Here is a 21,412-nt window from a genome sequence, read left to right as displayed (position 1 = left end):
CTGGCCGTCTTTCTGTGAGAGGAACAGAACCGTGGGCGAGGTTTGTGGTGAATGGAGCCGGTCATTGGGCTCTGTGCACATCCGTCATGTGGGGAAAGACCCATCGTTCTTGGTACGGAAGCCGAAAGGAGCCTGGTTGGTTACGCGGCCGTGGGTCTCCACCCGAGAGTATGGCGGACGTGAATGTATTGGTGAGAGAGTAAGCCACGGAGAGAGGATGGAAAAGAAACGCAGAATGGACTTGTTTTTATTAACTTTAAAGACACGTTTTATTTGACCAGTCTTGTTCGGCTAAGGTAAAGCCAATCTTTTTAAAGAAAAAAATAATTTCGGTGTGTCCTGTTTTTTTTCCTCAGGACGGTTTTCACAGGAGCAAGTTTTGTTTTTATCATGCTGAGGCTAGCGAGCTAGAATGGTGAGCGAAGCAAATGAGAAAGCACAAGTTGTTCATTACAAACCTTTTTGTTTTGCATTGGTGCAGATTTGGACATTGCAATCGTCTGACTAGCAAATACCACTCATCAGTGTCTCTTCTGCCTGGAGGAATTTCTGCAATGAAGCCAATTTTCAGGCGGCGACTCTTTGTGTTCTGGCTGTTTAGCTATTTCCTATAGCTAAAGGGATAGCTTGTTAGTTGAGGATATTTGTGCCCATTCAGAGATGGAACACCATTGCTAATTTGCGGTGTTAAGTCGAGGGTTATTTATTTCCCTCCAATGTCGACGTAAGTCTAGTTGGTGGTATTCGCAATTCACTTGCATTCGCGGAATTAATTTAGATAGCTAGAAATGCGCGAATATAAAGTCGTGGTTCTCGGGAGCGGTGGGGTTGGAAAGTCCGCACTCACAGTGCAATTTGTGACAGGGACCTTTATAGAGAAATACGACCCGACAATCGAGGATTTTTATCGCAAAGAAATTGAGGTTGATTCTTCGCCTTCGGTACTGGAGATCCTCGACACGGCTGGCACCGAGCAGTTTGCTTCCATGAGGGACCTCTACATCAAAAACGGCCAGGGGTTCATATTGGTCTACAGCCTTGTCAACCAGCAGAGCTTCCAGGATATCAAGCCTATGAGGGATCAGATCATTAGAGTGAAAAGGTAGGCTAATGACAATTCAACGCCAAGGCAAAGTTGTATATTTTCATATTTAATGATTCATTGTTGTAATGTGTTTTTGTAAACGTGTTTTGCACACTGGACATGCCATTTGGGCTACCATGATCAACGTTTCGTTATGGTCACCTCTTCAGTGGCTCAATTAGTAGCCTAACCCTGTGACAATTAAAATGTACTGTATCACAACAGAAACGTAGTGCAAGTTTTTAAACTCACAAAATGCCATGCAAGTAGTCATTATTATGTCACCAAAGACTGGTCACCAGTTTAATGTATCCAGTAAACATGCCGTCATTTCCAGTTGTATCTGTCAGCCGTGTAAATAATTTGAAAGGTTAGGCTATGTCTAGACAACCCATATGCCATGTTGCTGTACTTGATGGTACTTTATGATGTGGATCCCTGTAGTCAATTACTGTGCCTTGGAATGTAGAGTAACCTGCAAGATGAAATGACTTGGGCTTAATATGGAAATAGTTATGTATACACATGTATTAGGCCTACTGGTAATTATGAGTTCTCACTCGTCATTAATTTAATAAATCACATACCTACTTTTTAAAAATAATTGTTTTGTTTAATTTCTTATATTTAAAATGCTGTTCGAAGCCCCCAAGCTTCTGATATTGAGACAACAGCCACTAAGTAGGCATCAAGAGCTTTCAGGATGTGAGCTGGCTTATATTGGGGTTCTTGTATAAATGTGTCCATATTTCCAGCCCTCACATGGAGGTGGAGGCTGGTGGCTTGGTGCTGGTACTGCCCATTTAAAGCTACTGTGGCATACCCTATTTTATTAGTGTATATTGGTAAGCAGAAATTAATACCACTTTCCTTAAACATTTGGGATTTGAAACTGTTGAAGTCTTGATTACATTTTGATGAAGTTGCAGTGCTGAACGTGATTTTGCATTGGAGATTAATATCAATGGCATTATGTAAAAACACATTGCATTTCCCCAAAAAAACACTGGGGGGGGGGGGGGGGGGGGCTTTATGTTATATTATTTATATTACATTTGTATCAACTTTATTAGTCATAGATTCATGCAACTCTTGCAGATTTCTACCCCTCACGTAGTGTGGGACTGAGTGTTTAACACCCCCAAACTGCTGTCATTCAATATTTAAGTTGCATTGCAGTTGTGACATGAAAACCTTCCCATAAACTATCATTCCTGTAGAGCTGGGTCCTTATATTTTTAGTTGCAAGCTGCACAGAATTAAATGACACCAATATTCACCAGCTCTAGGCACAATTTACAGAAAGCCGTTTACACAAGGGAATGGGCCATAGAGCTTGAAGCTGCATTGAAGGTTACTCAAACAGGTAAATTCAGCGTGAAATAAGCACGCTTTTTGCTAAGAGACCATCTGATTTTCCTGAAAATGCTTACATTGCCCGTTTTCTGAAGCATAGCACAGTACTTGATTGATTTTCCAGTGTCTTAAATAGGCTTCCTGTTATGATATAATTTAATGTGGCATTTTCAAAATGGAATTTCTTTATTCAATATAATGGCTGTAATTGAGAGAGGGGACAAGGGTATGATGTATTTTTGACAGGCCGGCATCTGTCACCCATTGGCCTCTTACACCCCACTATTAAAGTGAATTTATTCTCCATAAACATATTGGACACTGCTATCCTGTACACTAACACTGTAGTTATTGTCATTAGCACAATGTTTATCATAATTACTATGACAGTGTGAGAAAGGATCTACTGTTCACATTATTTATAATGTGGAGTAATGCCACCACCCAAACTCAAGAGAAATTCTAATAGAGATGACTAAGGGAAAGTATGCTCAGACAGTACAATTATTGCGTCTAAGGAGTGCTTTAGTCCTGCCACAGGGGTGAAGGATTGCTCACAGTTCTAGACAGCAGATTTAGCACACACTAGCAAAGCAGGCCCTTTTGTGATTGACAGCATGGAAATCTTCAGGTCAAGCCCTGTAGCACCACCCACATCAGACCCTGTTTTGTAGAGAAAATGGGCAAATCTAACGTGATTATTAGTGTGATTGCGAAGCAACAGAATAACTACTGTTATTCGAAATTCAAGTGTATTAGTATGATTGCGAAGCAGTACACTACTGTTACTCGAAATTCAAGTTTATTATTATTATTCCAGCAGTTTCTTGACTGCCTACGCCTCCCACAGTTTTCGAGATATCGATGCCAAACCAATTAGAAAATGTTGGCTTGGTCCAGAATTCTGTGCTTATTCATAGCTTTTCAATATGCCCATTAACTTCCAGGATATTTAAGGTTTTCCAGTTGTAAGATGGCCTTGTAAGTTGTAAGTTGCCAGGTACACTAGAACACAGAAATTGGGTTCAGAGATTTAAAGGTGGTGAGAACATTGATATGTTGTTGTCCCTATGGCAGGGAAGCGGTAGTGACAGTGCTGGGGTCAAATGTTAGCAGGAAAAGGAAAGACGTGTAGTGGGTTGTGACCTAAATGGTCACCCTAGAATGGAAGTACCACTCTGTTAATGTGTTGTGCTAATTCCACCATGTCAACCAAAGGAATCCTATGCCGATAGTGTTTAGTCCTTACTAGGGTGGCCTTCTAGGGACAATGCAAGTAGTGCATGAAAAATAATACATTCAAATGTATTCACATTTGCATACCATGACATGGCTTTGTTTCCACCGCTACAAAGACGCTGCTTTCTGCTGGTTGCTCAAATGTGCTCTCACTGTAAAACCCAATAGAGTTACTTTCCATTTGAAGCTGAAGGCACATAAGGATCTCATTCGAGTTCACAAAGCCACACTGGAATTTTGGTCATCCGATCTCATGTTTTTCATCCAAAGCAGTAGGCCTATGCTATAGAAGTGGATTGTTCTCACATACTACAGTAGCCTACCCTAAGAAAAGCCTACCAACGTTGCATAATGTGATTTTCTTGCCGTCTGTTTGGATGCCTAAATGATTGAATAAATAGACACTAAAGTGTATAATGAACTAAAGCATGCGGCTCGACACCGGCACATCGGCGTTACTCCTGCAACCGTCAGCGAGCACCGCAGACCCGCTGGACAGCAGAATGTCAGGTCCTTTCAGAGAAACGTTCTGGGATAACAAACGTAATAAGGGAAGCAATAAATATGTCTCCCTGTTGTTTCCCAAAGTGGGCTTTTTTTCCCGCATATCACATCGGCGACAGTAATAGCTCTAGGGCGTGATCAGGCTTCAGGCTGCTTCCCCTGCTACGCGTGTCTGATCAGCTCAGCGGTCGGAGACGCAACTGATCTGATGAAGACCACTCTTTAGTGTCTCTACGTTTTGGAGCCCACTCTGTGTTGGAGGCCACGCTTCGTTGTTGCGTATAGCGGTTGCAATTTTCATTAAGCCTTTTCCCCCCAAGCAACTCTGTTAATTTGCCTTGTTACCCATGCATACCTCGTATAGCAGGGCCTTGCGCCACCTGGGATTCAAGCCGCAATGTTCGCCTCGAGTCTGGTGTCCTCTAATTGCTGTTCAAACTGTTCTGGTCTTCTATGCCTCTTCTAACCTTCAAAAAGAGTTGTACCTGGACAGTACTGAAAAGTTCACATGAATGTTTTAAAAGTCACAAGGAAGCACAAAAAATCCAACATAGACGTATTAAGGGGCCAATTAAAAAGTGGCTTCAACATCTTTGGCTTTGCAAAGATATTCTTGAATCTTTTATTATCGTGGTTAGCAACATTTTTCAGAATCGAGTTCCACACTATCCCATTCTGCACATTCACTCAAGAGAGAGTTCTTAATTCCCGCACAGCTGTTCAGAGAACCTGTTCCCCACTGTGCTGAACACCCCAGTCAAAAAAATCAGAAGGGCTGGATGCAAGCCCGTTCTTCCCAATGCAGTTTTGAATTTCAGGGAAAAAATTGCCAGTGTTTGAATTATTTACTTTGAAGTCTGTGAGTTCTGTAAAGAAAGCTTGCTTTGTTTCCTTCCAGTGGGAATTCTGAATGGCTTGAACTGTTCTATATCTATTATATTGTTCACATACTGTAGGGACATATCTGACTTGGATAGGCGGTATGTTACCTGGGTGTGTTTTGCTCACTCAGGCTATGAAAGGCTGAGCATACCAGCAGAATAGATCTTTTTACCCAGTCCATTCCCTTGGTTCCTGCTCGTGGGATGAAGTAGAAAGGAAATCTGGGGGATGGGGCATGTTTAGCAGGCAAAGGAAACCTTGGGCATTATGTGAGATAGGCTGAGAGAGCAGCATTTTCTCTTTTCTCATGGCCACTGGTGCTTGCATTCCCCAGCAAAACTTGGTCACCTTCCAGTGCAGTCATGGTCCCAGTTGGACTGACCCATCCACTTAACTGAAAAAACTGAACATCCCTCGAAAATAACTACAGACTGGAAAGAAAACATGGCTCTGCGTGTTATAGCCACATTTTACAAACAGGAATGCAAACTTGTGTGACTGCACATCGCTATTTACACAACTGAACATGTTCTCGATCCATTTCTGTCTTTTTCACGGGTGAATCAAGTGTACAGACCGGACATTTCCAAACGGCTTAATTTGTCGTCTTCTCTTAACTTTGACATAACGGTTATGAAGTCTTCTTTGAAAAGCAGTCTGGAAAATGTCTTTTCAGGTCAGCGCAAGGTTTTCATTTGCTGCGGTTTCTGAAGGAGGGGAAAGTAATTGATGTAGCATGTGAGGACGGTTTGAGTTGTAAACCGCAGGGATGAAGTCCTGCCGCCCCATGAGAAGTGAATAAGGAGAAAGGTATGAGCTCCGAGCGGCAGCGGAGCCGTCTGATTGGCCGAGCCCCTCTTCTACTCCAGGTGTTGTCCAGATGTTTGGCTCCAGGGCTGGCCTTGCAGCACAGGGGCAGGCCTCATGCCACCGGGGCACTAAGCTCATGTTACCACGGGCAACACCAGGTGAAACCCGCGGCCTGGCCTCATCTCGCCAACCCCTGCTCACCTCGCCTAAGACTGCACACAGCTGCTGGTGGGCTTTTCTCATTAACGCGGAGTGGAAGCAAATCTGCCACTGTTCCCAAGGAATTGAACACCGTGTTTCATCCCCATTTTCACTGTACTGCGCTTCATTGAGCACAGACAGTATGTTTAACAGCTACTTGTCGGTGAATCCAGGTTTTTTTTTTAAAGTACATCCGGGTAATTCTTAAATTGCAGTTGTATTTTATATGGAAGTGCTGAGACTGCATTCTGTAGTTCCTCTATCTCAGGTCTGTAGCCCTGGTCATGGAGAGCCATGCAGTCTGCTGATTTGTTTTCACTTGAAAATCAGCAACCAGTTTAGATACAATAAAGCAGGTGAGGTGAGTTATCTGTTTGTGACTGGTTTACAGTAACTGGGCAATTAAGTAACAACAAAAACCTGTAGACCTTTCAGCTCTCCAAGGCCAGAGTCACAGGCAACTGTTCTTAGGATGTCGGTGCACTGCCAAGAGCTTTGCCATTAAGCCTAAACTTGCTTTCAGAATTGGGTCAACATTCAGAATTGAGAATGTGCTCTGCAATAGGAAAATTATAAGCCGTAAAGGTCTGCTGAGTCTAGTCCTTTATTCACTGGTGTTCTTGATCAGAACGCTGTTGGTATATAGGCAGATAGTGTGGGCAAGTCCCAGGATGTCGAGCAGGTTGTGGGGGGGGGGGTGAGATTTCTTTTTTCTTTTTTTTTTTTCCTAACTGTCCCCACAATCAGGCAATGGATGAATAAAGTGGTTGACCTTGTCTGCGGTTCTTTGGCCTTCCCTTTAGGAATACTCAAATGTCAAATGCTAAAGATTTGACTGACCGCTGTGAAGCTCAACCAATTGGGAATTTTTAATTAATTGAAAGAATACCATTCTTGTTCCTTTTTGGCTCTCAGGGTTCCATTTCAGTTATCTAATATCTCTTGAATGTGGCCTTTTCACTGTCTGAGAAAATAGCAGGTTACATTAAGTGTGTTTCCCTTCATTGTTTGTTTCACATTTATTTCCTCAGAAATTGACCCTGCAAAGTCAGCTTTTCTTTGTATCTCAAGAGTTTGTTTTGCCAAGCCATCCTTCAGTGTTACAGAAAGTTAACAACTTCAGATTCTTTGGGGGGTAACAGCGTAGCAATGCTGATAACTGAAATGTGCACTAAAAATAACTCAAAGTGGAAAGTGTGTGCAGAGCCATAATTACAGAGTAGTTGTTATGATTGCATGGCAGTTTACAGTAGGGGTTAACGTTCCCTGAGAATGTGTTTGGTTATGCGATGGTGTTAAAGGTGATTTGAAAGGGAGAAGAAAGGTATATGGAATGTAAGAGAGAACATTTGTATAATTACAATGTTCTTTCACCCAATGCTGATCATGCAGTAGAACCAAAATGCCTGCTTATCATAAATGAATACCTGTAGACGTACCTGGATTAGTAACGACTAGAAATTAATGCATTTTATTGTTGTAAACAATACCTTCATCCCGGAGATCTACAGGGGCTGCTGTTGTTTCTTCTCTGTGTAAAATCTCACAGTAAGTCAGATCCCCAAAAAGCACCCCCCTGTCGCTCTGGATGACAAGGATTGGGGACCTTTGCAATCATTAAATTTCCTCATCCATAGTTCCCAGGGGGTATTTCAGCCAAACATTGCATACCAGAAAGAAATGTTAGCTCTTTATGAAGCTTGACCCTGTGGATGCCCCAGTATTGATGGGTTCAGAGAAGAGTGTGGTGTGGTGGAACCAGAGAGAGAGGCTCCAGCCTTTGGGCCATCAGTGAAATGGTAGGGAAGACCTGTTTATCTACAAATGTCAGCACTGTGGAGCAGAAGTCCGCACTTGGGCTGTTATGTACTCTCTGCCATGCAATGGCATCCCCTAAAAACAACCAAAGGCTGAATGCAAAAGAGAGAGCACCATATTGCATTTCAGTCAGTTGATGTAATCCCCCTGGAGAAATGTTGGGTTAATGGCCTTCCTCTAGGGCCCAACAGATGCATTTGTCTTATTGTGGCTACACCGAGGCTTGAACTACCAACTTTACAGGTCCCAATGAAGCACCTTAGCCACTAGGCTACAGGCTGCCCCATAGGTGACACACGGTGACTAAGTGACACAAGCACTGAGGTGTGTGGAGTTGTTTCCTGGCCTCCGTGTGTCTGTGTGCTCTCCCACCCACAGAGGGGTCTCTGTTCCCGGATGTAACGGGACGTGTGAGAGAGGACAGAGACATCACCCAGGGAGCGCCTAAGATCGGCTGACGTGCTGTGCCCTGCCCGACAGATGCTATTTTTAAACGTCCCCCCCACCACCCCCGCAAATTAGAACATGCTTCTAATCTTAGCTGCTCTTTCTGCGTCCCCCTCTCCCCAAACTCGCTGTAATCTGTGCCAGCCCTTCCAAAGCATACCCTAATTCACAAGATATTCAGATCTCATCAATAAGGACCTCTCTCCCTTGCTTTTCAAAAGCCCAACATAACATCACTTTTGCGTGAAGCCCAGGACGGGGGGACTGAGCGTGTTTTCTGGTTCAGCGAAAGGTTGATTCTAACATTGTTGAAAAGCGGTGAGTCATCTCTTAGAAGTCATGTTATCTGAATGTCACATAAATGTTTTCATGCGAATGTAAATCAATGTCACAACATTAGCTAGTTATCTTTTTACAGAAACGAGTAAAGCGGGCCTCCTCCACTTCAGTCCTCAAGACTGAACCTTGATGTGAAATGTGAGTGCATTTTATTAGTGTTAGATGTACTTGTATGTTTTACTGAGAAATCTTTCTACTGTTTTGAGAGGACGTGTGTGTCCCTGCAGACAGTGACCTACATTAGAATGGAGGTGCCATATTTGCAGTATGACTCCTCCCTCCCCTCCCCCAAGCTGAGAATTGGATCAGGGATGTTGACAGGAAACAGGAAGAAGGGGACCGTTTCCTCCCGCCACCTTGGGTCCGCATGAAAGAAGCGGAGGGTGCTGTTTAAGAGGAAGAGGAGAGCAGATTCTCAGCCGCTGCTGTCTGGTTTTATCATCCAGTCTTTGTAATAGCCCTGGGACCTGCACTTCCTAGCTCGTTTGGCAGAGCGCTGGTGGAGGAGGTCTTTTCGGAAGGACGGGTCCAAGGGTCTGAGGGAGCCCCTCTCTCTCCGGAGGTCCGATTCATCCCAAACTCCGTCTGGAGCGTGTCCGCCCCCCGGCCCCCAACACATCCAACCCCGGTGACCTCACCCCTCCCTCGCTGTAGCCAGCCGGTGGAGGTACGGACCTCTGAGATCCAGTATACTGCATTGCAAGTTCACACAGAAGCCTCAGACTCTGACCACAAACTGGACTATTTTAAGGAACATCTAAACAACATCTTTGAAAGTTTACTGTCACAGATCTGCTGAACAGCACGGAATCTGTTTTGAATGAACATTCTTTTGTGCTGTTTACCATAATCCACTGAGCCCTGGAACAGATGTTCTTTATTAAAGAGGGCATGACAAGCAAGTGTACCCTGTAATCTCCCCTAGGGCTAAGAGAGCGCGGCTGTGCTTTTTGGTGAGAGACCACTCCTTAAACAACAGGAACACACTGCATTGGGGGGCTTCCATATCTTTCTTATCCTGTGGCTGCCCTGGTGCTTGATGAAGTTCAGACTAAAAGGACAGCAGTGTGGCCTCTATTACTCTCCATGCTTCCTCTGTATCGGGGGCTGAGTCATACCTCACACGCAGATGTGTTTGGGAGAGTAGTGCTCGGTATTGCAGGGAGTGTGCTCCAAAGACCGTGTGTGTGGGTGTGCACCTTTGGGAGGACATGTAGCACCAACACATAGCTGTATATGCAGCATTTCAATGGCCGCTGTAATGCTGGAAGCATTAGAGCATGCCAATGCTTCTCGTTTCTTCACCGCCACCTTCAGACTTTCGGCTGTTTCAGTCATGCCTTCCCAATGTCTGAAGGCCACACCTTTGGCCCCGATAACCGCCCGGGAGCTTACCGCACAGCCATCCTCTCTCTCACATACACACTTACACACACGCCCCTGTGGAATTGCAGGTTTCCCCCTGTTATTATGCCTATATTTAGACCCGCTCCTTTGTTGGCACCGGGTGGCAAGTCCCTGGCGTGGCGCGTCCCTCCCCCTTACGCTTTCGCACTTCATAAATCCCACAGGTCCCAAAAAACAGGCCCGCTCAGCGTCTGCTGCAGCAAGGAGGAACTCTCCTGACGGAAAGTGCCTCAGTCAGCACTGTAACGCTGGGTGCAGGGACCACGGCGATCTTGTGGCTGTGGAGCCAACAGGTAGACATGTTTCAGTGTCTACCCAGATAGCAAGTGAGTGACAACCCAATTATGGCTCCCACTTACCACTTTCATTAGACCCACATACCGCCCTGGAATGATGCCGATGAATCCTCCGGATTCCGGTCAACGGAACTCTGCCGTAATGCAACCATCATAACTCTGTATCTTGGGCTTGAAATAAGAAATTCCAATCAAACTTTACAAGATGAGTCTTAAATGAGCCACTTGCTACCCAAAAACTTTAATAGCATAACATTGGTATGGTCACATTATAAGAAACAAATACATTGCCAAGATGTGTAATTATGCCCCCACTACTGTGGTGCTTTGATGTCAGAGAGCAAACTGCCATAAGATTATGGACATTAAAGGTATTATGTTATGATTCATTATGGTTTTTTTATCAGTTGTATCAGATCATTGCCCTTTGAACAGATCTGAATTGATGTATAGTTACACCCCGAGTACACATGCAGAACAGATCTCTGTCAAGCTGGCATGGAAACACGTCATACGCTCATGCACACACACACTAGCACACACCACACTATAAACAGGTGCCCCACACGTATACACATTACCTCTCCCCTGACTCCTGGACTTGACATGGACAAGTGAGCTAGAGATGCGGCCTCTCGTCTGGCTCCTGGAGTGGTGTAGCAGCATGTAAACACACGGTGTGGTCACACCCCCCAACAGAGAGGGGGGACAAGAATAGAGCCACTCGGGTGGGGGTTGTTATTATTTCCCAAAATGCACTGTGACTGGGCATGCCACACACCGATAGCTGTTCAGATCTCTACTGTAATTATATTTTACCAGATATAGGACTCTCTAATTGTCAACTTTTTTTGGTACCATTGCCACAAAGCAGTTTAAAGGAACGGGCTTGCTGTATTGTCAGGGTGTTAATGTTTGGGTTTAATCCATTGAATTCCACATGTGGGGGAAGTCTCTGTGACTTTGTGGAATTGCCCGTGTCAGATTTCTAGGCAAAGTCTAGTTATGTAAGGCAAGAAATGGAGGAGCCGTAAGTGTACAGAGGCAGTTGGTGTTCAAATTGACAGCCATGGGAATAGGGCAGGGAAATGTGAGCCCATAGCATTACGGCTGAAGCGCTTCTTTGAAAGCCGACTGCTGTGTGTCTGGAGTGTGCGTGTGTTCATGTGAAGGTCTTCAGACAGAGTCCTACATGCTGCAAACTCATGTTCAATACTTCACACTTGAAAGCCAGCTCCCTAGGACACATTCATGGTAATTATTTATTATTTTAATACTTCTAGTCTACATCATGGTCCAAGATGTTATTGTTAATGTTTTCAATTTTGTAATGCCAGTTTTGATAGATTTTTAAAAGCATAATCATTTTGATCTGAAGCGAACCCAGTTGTCAGAGACGATTTCTTGTCAGAACTCATTTTCTCATTCACAGTTTGTACTGTGGGGAAATTTGCATTTATGATGCATTTAAATTTTGCCACTGACTAAATCCCAAGTCCAAATATTAAAGCTCATTCAAATCTAGGCACACATTGGCGATAATAATAATGAATTCATTGACATGGTACCATGCATGTTACCATTTCATGTGATGTAATTGCTGATGCTGCCTACTTGCCAACTTACTTATCAGGCAATGATTTGTCAGTGGAAAAAACAAAATTGGCCTTGGTTCAAGAAATTGTGCCTAACTAACAGTTAGCAGTTGTCTCAATTGGGGGTCTTCTGTAAAAGAGACATTCACATATTAGCTGCATTAGTTATTGCATGAGTTGCACATAAATCCTGCTGATTTGTAGCCGTAAAGTACAGTAACATTTTGTGATCAGTTCACTTCATTACAGTTTGTTTGTAAGAGTTCTGTGCCATTTTCATCATAATTTCAATAGAATAATGGTAAATACTATTGCAAACATCAGCAGGCTAGTCAAACGGCCAGAATTTTTTTTGGATGCTGTTGCTTAGGAATAGAACGATTTTGTGCTTTGTTTTTGTCGCCCTGCTTTCTGAGGCAGGACCGCCTTGTAATACAAATGTCACTTTGGTCCAATCACCAATTGCACTACAAAATAATGGCACAGTTTTGTGTTACCTATTGTGGTACAATCACTGGCGGCAGGCAAAAAATATTTTTACTGGTGCTGCTCATACTAGCTTTTCAAAAATGTAGACTTCATATCAGCAGCAGGCTGAATTAAAAAATTTGATTCATTTTATAGACTCTTATGGATTTGCCAAAACCCAAATTCTTCTAAAAACTGCCAATATTTGCTGAATCCCGAAACAAGTTTTATGCCAACTCCTTTTTCAGCACAAATTCTGAGGTATTATGATAAACCCCCTATTGAAACAGTCTTCCGCAGACACAATAATCCACACTGACACAGTTTCAAGTATAAAAGTGAAAATGGGATTAAATTAAGAACGTGGTTACACATATAGAAGGTGATTCAGGGGAAGAGCAAAGCTCAGTCTGAGGATCTTTCTAAGCAAAGCGGACGTCTACTGCTGTTCTCTTCCAAGTGTCAGGAGTGTGCCGTTTTATAATCCCTGTGGTTCTCCTCAATGCTTAAACTCCACTCTGAGACCAGAGGTTGTGCTTCATTCTGGATGTGCTTCATTTCTTATTTCGCTGGAGCTGAGCTTTTCTGCCAAAATAATAAACAGTCAAATCTTCCAGTGACCTTTGCTTCTGACACCTTGGATTACAGCATATAGGCTTCATGTTTTGCCTCACTGACTTAAAACTGTATTTTTGTTCTAGGTCTCAATATATTAATGGTACAAATACACTATGAGAACTTTATTAGGCAGGTAAAAGTAACCTGCTGTAACTTATCCACTTAAGAGGTTTGACGCATTGTTCATTGTGTTCAGAGATACTCTTCTGCATTCCATTGCGTGGTTGTAATGTGTGGTTATTTGCATTCAGATCATGGTTATTTGTGTTCAGATCATGGCCTATGACACCGTCGAGCATTTTTCCACCTCGCAGGGAGATCTTCCATTGTAATCCGTGAAAACAAAAACAAGTGCATTGTTTTCTCCTGTGAAATCCCGCATTTGGGTAAATAGGGTTATTAGTTGATTAGGTGAGTGTGGCCGCATTATATTGGTATCAGCAGCTTCTCTGAGAGCTCTGGGTCCTGTTTTTAATTTACTGAGATGCCCTGAGGTGTACGCATTGAAGTCCGCATGTCAGAGGTGAGTAACTGCGACCTCAATAAGGCTAATGCAGAACTGATCCTTTCTAATTTCCTCCATTTTGGCATTTTTGTACAGACATATCTTTTCTCTGATGACTCAGCTGGGTGTAAAACCGGGCCAGAAACTAATGGGGTTATTGACTAAAATATTGCCAAAGCGTCTAATTTTTCAGGAATCCTGCCCGATCAATATGTGGACAACGAGTATATTGTAAAATAATGAATGCGCGGTAGCTACTGCCTGTATTACATTCAGAGCCCCAAGCTTTGTAAATGCACAAAAATACATAATATGATTCTATGAAGGTGTCAAACATGTAGGAGTCCATATTGTCTCATGTTGATTCCAGTATCTATGTGATAAACATGGTAGCCTTTTCATCTGACCAGCTGTGACAAGGTAATTTTTTTAAGCCCAAAGTGGTGGTGGATTAACTGTTTCACAAGACACAGGGCAATTTGCTGAAAGTGCTGGGTGGAGTTGTCATTTTGGCTCAGCAGCAGCGTACAGTCACGGCAGAGGGCTCTACAGCACGTAGCATAGTCACGCTGCTGCTGCTGCAGTCGTCTCCTGGAGGGCCTCTGTGCATCACAGCCCACCTCATTCTCAGTGTCTCCCCATGAGTGCTTGAGTCATCAGCAACGGTGGCGACTATAGGATAGCAGCCGGTGACCGTATCGTGAGTCGAGCTTCCAGAACGGAAAGTTTCTGCATCCCATATGCTGCCTTTAATTATTCATTCTGCTGGTTCCGTGACTGTCTTTTTGGATTTTCGTTGGTGCGATCCAGAACAGCCTAGAGGCATCTGGTCATGCATTTTTGTCAGCTGCAAGTAATGGAAAGAGTTCAGTTGAGGCTGTTGAATGGACAGATAGGGCTACAGGTAAAACGGCTGGTTTCCGTAACTGGCTCTAATAAGAAGCAGAGGTCGGTTGAAAGGCAGAACACACAGAGCATGATTAACCGTCTTCATATCGGCCTGCTCAGTGATTCCATATGGGAACTTTCATCTTTAGTGTGTGCCCAGACGAAGGGAAAACCGCAGAACCAATTCTGTTGAAGTAAAAAGTTCAGCCTTAATAGACACAGTGTGTTTGTGCTTGTGCAATCAATTGATAGTGATCCTTTATTCAGGCAGACCTGATGTATCTCCACTGCTGTGAACTCTCAGGAGAAAGTTCAGCCATGGCCTGGTCAGATTTATTATGTTAAAGCTGCATCCAGGTTTGATATTGAATCTAGGGAAGTGGTTTAAACATAGCCAGAACTTAGCCCTTTGTCATCTTTCTATTGGTTTCTTACCTCATCCCATCAACACAACTTGTCTTTTCCACTGCCATCCGGCTGCAAGAACACTGGTTCTGATTTAAAGGATACAGCCACGGTTGTCTTTCCTAATGGGTGTATGTGTGTTTGTGTGTGTTCTCAGGTACGAGAAGGTGCCCGTGATCCTGGTGGGGAATAAAGTGGACTTGGAGAGCGAGCGGGAGGTGTCATCAGGGGAGGGGCAGGCTCTGGCCGAGGAGTGGGGCTGCCCCTTCATGGAGACGTCGGCCAAGAGCAAAACCATGGTGGACGAACTGTTCGCCGAGATCGTGCGACAGATGGACTACGCCGCCCAGCCAGACAAGGATGACCCCTGCTGCTCCTCCTGCAATATACAATAGCCCCAAAGCCGGGGAGGGGCTGAGGAGCAGGAAACCGCACACGAGGGTCACAAACACGTTCAGACACCAAGCAAAGAAACAAACTAACACAAAAATAAACACGAGGGTGGAATCCGTGACGCCATTTACCATTTGATACATGTAACTTGTCCTAAGCAGTGCTTTAATATTGATAATCATGTGATTAAACTCCCAAGAGAGGGGTCCTGATAGATAATGGCAGAAGTTCTTGCCGAACTGGATTTTTCTGTCCACACGCCTTACGTTTCCCCGTTTCCAGCTCTTGGGCAAGTTCACTGGGGGTGCAAAGAAATACATTGTGATTGCTTCAAGATGTCAGGGAGCAGGTTCTTGTTTTGTTCTTGAGGTTTGATTTGGTTGTGTTCCTTCAGTTGTTTTTACATTTTCCCTTTTATGTTCACCTGACCCAGTTCTTTGGTTGTGACGGCCAGTGTGAGAGTGTTTCTTCTGAAGGTCCCCTGACAGAGCAGTAGATATGTATGCCACTGCCCTGAGCATAAGAGATTATCCCCTCATCCACTTGTTTTAAACATTGATGAGTCATTGTTTGTGTACCAGGTTTCTCCTGAGCTGGGAAGGAGAAGCCAAGGGGATTCTTTTCTCTTTTTCTTCACCAAAACAACTAAAGATGCAGCAGAACCAACACCCCAAAGGGGGTGAGAAGAGACATCTTGACTGAACCTCTCATCACGGTGTGCTGTGACCTACCCTCTGTGGAGATCCCATGTAATCAGTGTGTGAAACCGACACTTTATTTTATTTTTCCCCATGTAACCCATGATTTCCACTATTTTAGGTTTGTCTGACAACCAAATTGTGAAAGACAGTTTTGTTTCCAATAGAACAAGGATTCAGTATTCCAATATGAGTAGGTTTTTGTGTGCTGCCATTTCTGTAGGATTTTCTGAATTCCCAGCAGCCATTTTGTCTGCAATCATTTGGTATCCAGGCACAAGAGAGTCAGGGCTGCTTAGTGCACTGTCCACTCTCATCGCCAAAAATTTCATTAGGCCTCACTTCTCTTTCTATTCACAATTGTCTGATTGTACTGGTAGATCTGGTAGTGAAACAAACCATAATAAATGGTAACCTAGCTGCAGACCTGTGTAAATATTCTGTATGGAAGGCTTAAGCGCTTCAAAATACTCTGATTCAGCAAGTGGGATTGTCAGCTGTGTGCGTGGCTAGCAAATAACAAAGGATCATTGTTTGCAGTGGTTTTTAAGCGGTCAAGGTTTGTGAGCAGAACACGGTTCATCCTGGGTTAGACTTCAGGAACTGGACACTTTGTAAACTGTATTGTCTGTATTGCGATGTGAATAGACCTATCCAGTTGCCATTTTCATTGATCATCAAAGACATACCCCATTCCCACACACACGTGAATGGTGAAATGGTTATAGTATGACACCAGGACAGTAAGAAATATCTTGTGAAGTGACATGATTGCTTCAAGGTATTCTTTTTACCCCACTTTTTCTGGGGAAAGGACTAAACATTTCAAATGCAGTGTGTTTTATTTTTACCTGAGCCATTTTGAATACTGAGCAGCACAGTAAACCCACAGTGGTTTCTGATGAAGTGTTGAGAGGAATCGCCCTTTGGTCCCCAAGGAGAGTTTTAACAGCTTCAACTACGGGCAGCTTGTGAGTGTCTGCTTTTCATTAATTGTGATTTATTTTATTTTTTATTACTTGCTTTGCTTCATAAACACTGTTCTGTTCTTGAAGAAACCGAACTTCAGGGGAAGATTACAAAGCAATTTTTTTTTGAGTTGGGACCAAATACATAACTCATCCACATCCGGACTCAGTTCCCAGGGTGTAGCCCAAATTCAGCGTGCAGTTCAGCAACATTCTCCTTTAGATAAATAATGCTGCACTTTCTATGACTTCAAAATGTTTGACATCAAGAGGGGTGGAAAATGAATGGCACCTCCCTGCTCTGTCAAGGTTGAATAGCAGTGACATGATGATGATGATAACAATAACAATAATAAAAATGAAAGAGTGAAATATAGTCTTGGTTTTCTTTTCCTAGGAAGAAAAGCGGGTGTAAAGATTTTAATCCAGGAAACGCAGGAAAACGATTACTGTGGATTTGTTACCCAATTATTTTCAGTATTGTGTCCTGTTATTTGCCCTTTATTCTCCAGCTTGGAACAACCTATCACAATTAAACCATGACAAGTTAGTCAAACTCTTCGATTGCAACTTTTTGTTAATTGGAGGCAGGTGACGGGAGAATAATGTCTTCCTCAACTAACAATGGGTGCAGCAATAATGAGATGTTAATCACTGACTTCACAAACTGAAAGGGCGTCGCTCTGTTCTGGAAACCAGAATGATTGGTCAAATTATAAAAATAAGTGCAGTATATTATTGCTGTACTTACGTTTGCTCTCACGTTCACGTTGACCCAGATTAGGATGTTTTCTGAAACGCATGCACCTACTCACTACTTCTTTTCATTCTCCTGTTCAACTGACTAAATTGCAGTTATTGCATCACACTTCTGTAAAATCCAGCTATGCCGGCTTGACCAGCTTGAAAATTGAGTTGGTCATAAACTGGTCTAGCTGGGTATGAGCAGATCATACGGCATGGCCAAGTTGGTCATAATTCTGGGCTAGCTGGGTATGAGCTGGTCAACAAGTTAGTGCTGGTAGCTTGTCTGCGCTGGTACAGTAGCTGGTCAACCAGCTACCAGCTCCTTCAAAACATAGCTTGAGCTAGTCAAATCAGGCCAAGCTGGGAGCTGGTCTGAACTGGCCAACCATTAAGCTGTTTCAAAACCTAGTTTGAGCTGTTTTTTTTTCAGCAGGGCAGGCAACTGCATATCTTATTCAGTTACTGCAGGGCTGGCCCCTGGCTCCCATTCAGCATAAGGAGTCATCAAGTGGTTGAAGAGGCAGAGAACACCCGGTTGACTAGACCCTACCACTCTCTGGAGTACTATATCTCCCGGCTTTATATCAAGTCACAGTTGGCCCTGACATCATCAAGTGGGTGTGCGTCACAGGTTCTTCATCTTTTATCATGGAATTTTTCAAATCATAGATGTATTTAATATTGTGTATTTACAAGAGTTAAAATATACCAATTGATAGGAGCTCCTGAGCTGTCAATTATAGTAGTTGCTGCTGACAAGAGCAGGGCCCAGTAGCTTTAACATCACTATTACAGACCTGGGTCAAATATGTAATTGTTTTGGATTCAAGTACTTTCCTGTGCTCAATGCTAGGTGCAACTGAGCCAACCAAGAGGACCAGAAGGTGGGGTTTGCAGTTTTTGCGTATGTCATAGGTATCAATACACCAGATAGGCTCAGTACAGCCCTACTTACCCCTGCTGTTCTCTATGTAAGTGGTATAGCCATGGTGCATGAACATTCTACAGTCAACCAGTCAAAACGTTCTTGCAGGAGGGGTGGGGGGAATGATCTATTCACACACTGCAACTGGAAGGATGGAGGTTTTGCACTAAATGGTGCCATAGTAATCTGTGTATACAATGTACTTTTGCAACTATGTACATATTTGTTGGTTTAATCATTATAAGAATGGCCATTTGACTTAAACATTTATTAGTCAGCAGTCTGGGAGGATTTCATTTAGTATCACACTGGCCTTCATCATGTATCTGCAATTATCCCAAAAAGCCTGCGGTAATTATGAAAAAAAGACTCCAATGAGACTTTTTTCACCAGAGGTTCTGGAGTCACGGTGCACTGAGTATATTTCTAATCGCCTTAACTGCACAAGATGATTCATAACCCTGTCCTGGGGATCCCACAGTGATGCATCATCCTTTCTTTTCTATTCATGTCTTTGAATTGTCTGGTTATGTGCTGGCTCTGCGCACCTGCGTTCATATGAGCACAGCTGTCCAGCCATTCCTCCCGCTGAGTCCAGCTCCTGATTTATTTGTTCCTTAATGTGTCCCATGTACAAGCCCATTGGTCTTCCTCTGTGGTTTCCTGCCCCTCCTAAGTGTGGAACCTCATTTCCCAGCTCATTTCACCCGAGGAATGCAACCAAAGACCTGCAGTCACTATTATATCAACACCACAAGAAAGGCTTATCAATATTTCTTACCTGCAGAGATTAAATCATTTTTTGAGTAAGCTCAATGCAAATATTGGTTACTCCTGCCAGGATTGGCAGCATTGTGTCTTTAGATTGATGATGTCTTTGGCAATGGTGTGGCAGTATGGGTGTGATAAGGAGGAAATAGCCTCCCAGACAATAGCACAATAGTGAAGGCGAGACTGTTGGACATGGTTCCTGTGACATGTGGATAGCATTGAGTAGTTTACATAAGATCCCTGAATGTATCTGTGTTAGCATGCTAACATGTACTTTACATGACAATGATGTTGCTGAGCATAACCTCTAGAGCAGGACCCTTAGTTCCTGGAGCCCGAACTGTACAAATATTGAAAACAGGACAGGAACAGAAAAAAGTGTATGATGACAAACAGTATATTCACTCAGTGAGGACTTTATTAGGTATTTATTAGACTTTTTAAAAATACTTTTTAAGTCTTCTACTGCTGTAGCCTATCCACTCAGAGGTTTGACAAGTTAGCCCATCCACTTCAAGAGTGTTCAGATATGCTCTTCTGCATACCACTGTTGTAAAGCTTGTTTTTTTGTGTGCTATTGTCACTTTTTTGTCAGCTTCAACCAGTTTGGCACTTCTCCTCTGACCTCACTCATTAACAGAACATTTTTGCCTGCAGTACTGCTGCTCACTGGATGGTTATAGTTTTTAGCAGGATTCTCTACAAATTGTAGAGACTGTTGTGCATGAAAATCCCAGGAGATCAGCATTTTCTAAGATACTTAAACCCAGGGATCTGAGACACCCTTTCTGGCACTAACAATCATTCCATGGTTCACACATTTCTTCCCCATTCTGACATTTGGTCTGAAAAACATCTCTCTCTTGACCATGCTTTTATGCATTTATTTGCTGCCACATGGTTGGCTGACTAAATATTTGCATGCTTGTGTACAGGTCTACCTAATAAAGTGACCACTGAGTGTATTTAAATGATGATACATTTCTTGTTCATGCTGATTAATTAGTCATGTGTATGTGATTTGTCAAATATATTGTAAAATTGTCAGTCACAGTTGGGATGATCCTAAGAATAATGCCTGAAATTGAACCAGGTTTGAAGTTAGATGTTTCTGTGGCTCTTCCAGTACATTACCTTGACATGTCATTGTCCTCCGATGTTCCTTCGCAGGTCTTCATTCCTGCTTCACCTCAGGACATATCCTGTATACCACAACACTACTGCGCCAAAGTACATGAAGTAGCCAGAGGTGGAACAAATGGTCAAAATTATTTTTTCATGCACATACTATTTCTATTTTCATACTTGAGTTTATGCTTTAAGCAACATCGCATGGGTTACTGTATGTAGACTGACCTCTGTGTGATTCATTTCAGGCTGTATTCAGGACTATAAACCCAGTCAGTGACATCCATGAAGTTTCTATTGCAGCAACATAAACATCATCTGAGTGTACTCAGGCCAAATGTTATGTTACATCCGACATTATGGTATGATACACAGGACAAGCCGGCGGTGGTATGGGTAATGTGGTACTTGGTCTTGTTGGTTTTGTGATTATGTTGCTAAAAGCATAATAACAAGAACACAACACAGATAAAAGTTCTCCACTTGAGAAATGAAAGGTTGTCGCATACTGAACAACCTTGTGTTGATTGTCACTGTTTATGTGAAATCTGAATCTGAAGCTTTTCTAGTTCCGTCCTGTGGAAACAGAGCTGGGAGTCCCATGTGGAATGCCGCTGTGGTTGTAGCAGATTGGATGGAATTATATTGATTGCCAGGGAGAAAAGAATGGTAGAAATTAAACCACCCATAATGAGTACCCAGCTGAGCAGCATGGCAGACAAGCCTCACTTAAGTCCCATGTGCAATGGAATGTGTGTGTGTGTGCACATGCTCACGCATGGATATAGAGTGGATTAGTCTCAGTGTGGGGAACAGTTTTAGTATGTATAGCAGTTTCAGCTTGAGGAACAGTCCTAATGTGTACATCAGTCTCTGTGAAGAATGGTCTTAGTGCCAGATTAATGCATGTGAAGCTGGAA

At 43.2% G+C, this 21,412-nt stretch overlaps 1 protein-coding gene across 1 annotated transcript; it reads left to right on the top strand.

Annotated features, from left to right (window-relative positions):
• The first annotated feature begins 14 nt into the window (after window positions 1-14).
• Window positions 15-17,293, top strand: LOC133124335 (ras-related protein Rap-2a). The gene is made up of 2 exons (XM_061235457.1): window positions 15-1,102; window positions 15,020-17,293. Exons 1-2 carry the CDS (start codon window positions 789-791, stop codon window positions 15,255-15,257), a joined length of 552 nt encoding a protein of 183 aa, XP_061091441.1. The 5' UTR covers window positions 15-788; the 3' UTR covers window positions 15,258-17,293.
• The last annotated feature ends 4,119 nt before the right edge of the window (window positions 17,294-21,412 follow it).

This window comes from Conger conger, chromosome 3 (genome assembly GCF_963514075.1).
Source record: "Conger conger chromosome 3, fConCon1.1, whole genome shotgun sequence".
NCBI lineage: Eukaryota > Metazoa > Chordata > Actinopteri > Anguilliformes > Congridae > Conger > Conger conger.
This window is presented reverse-complemented; position numbering and strand designations above follow the sequence as displayed.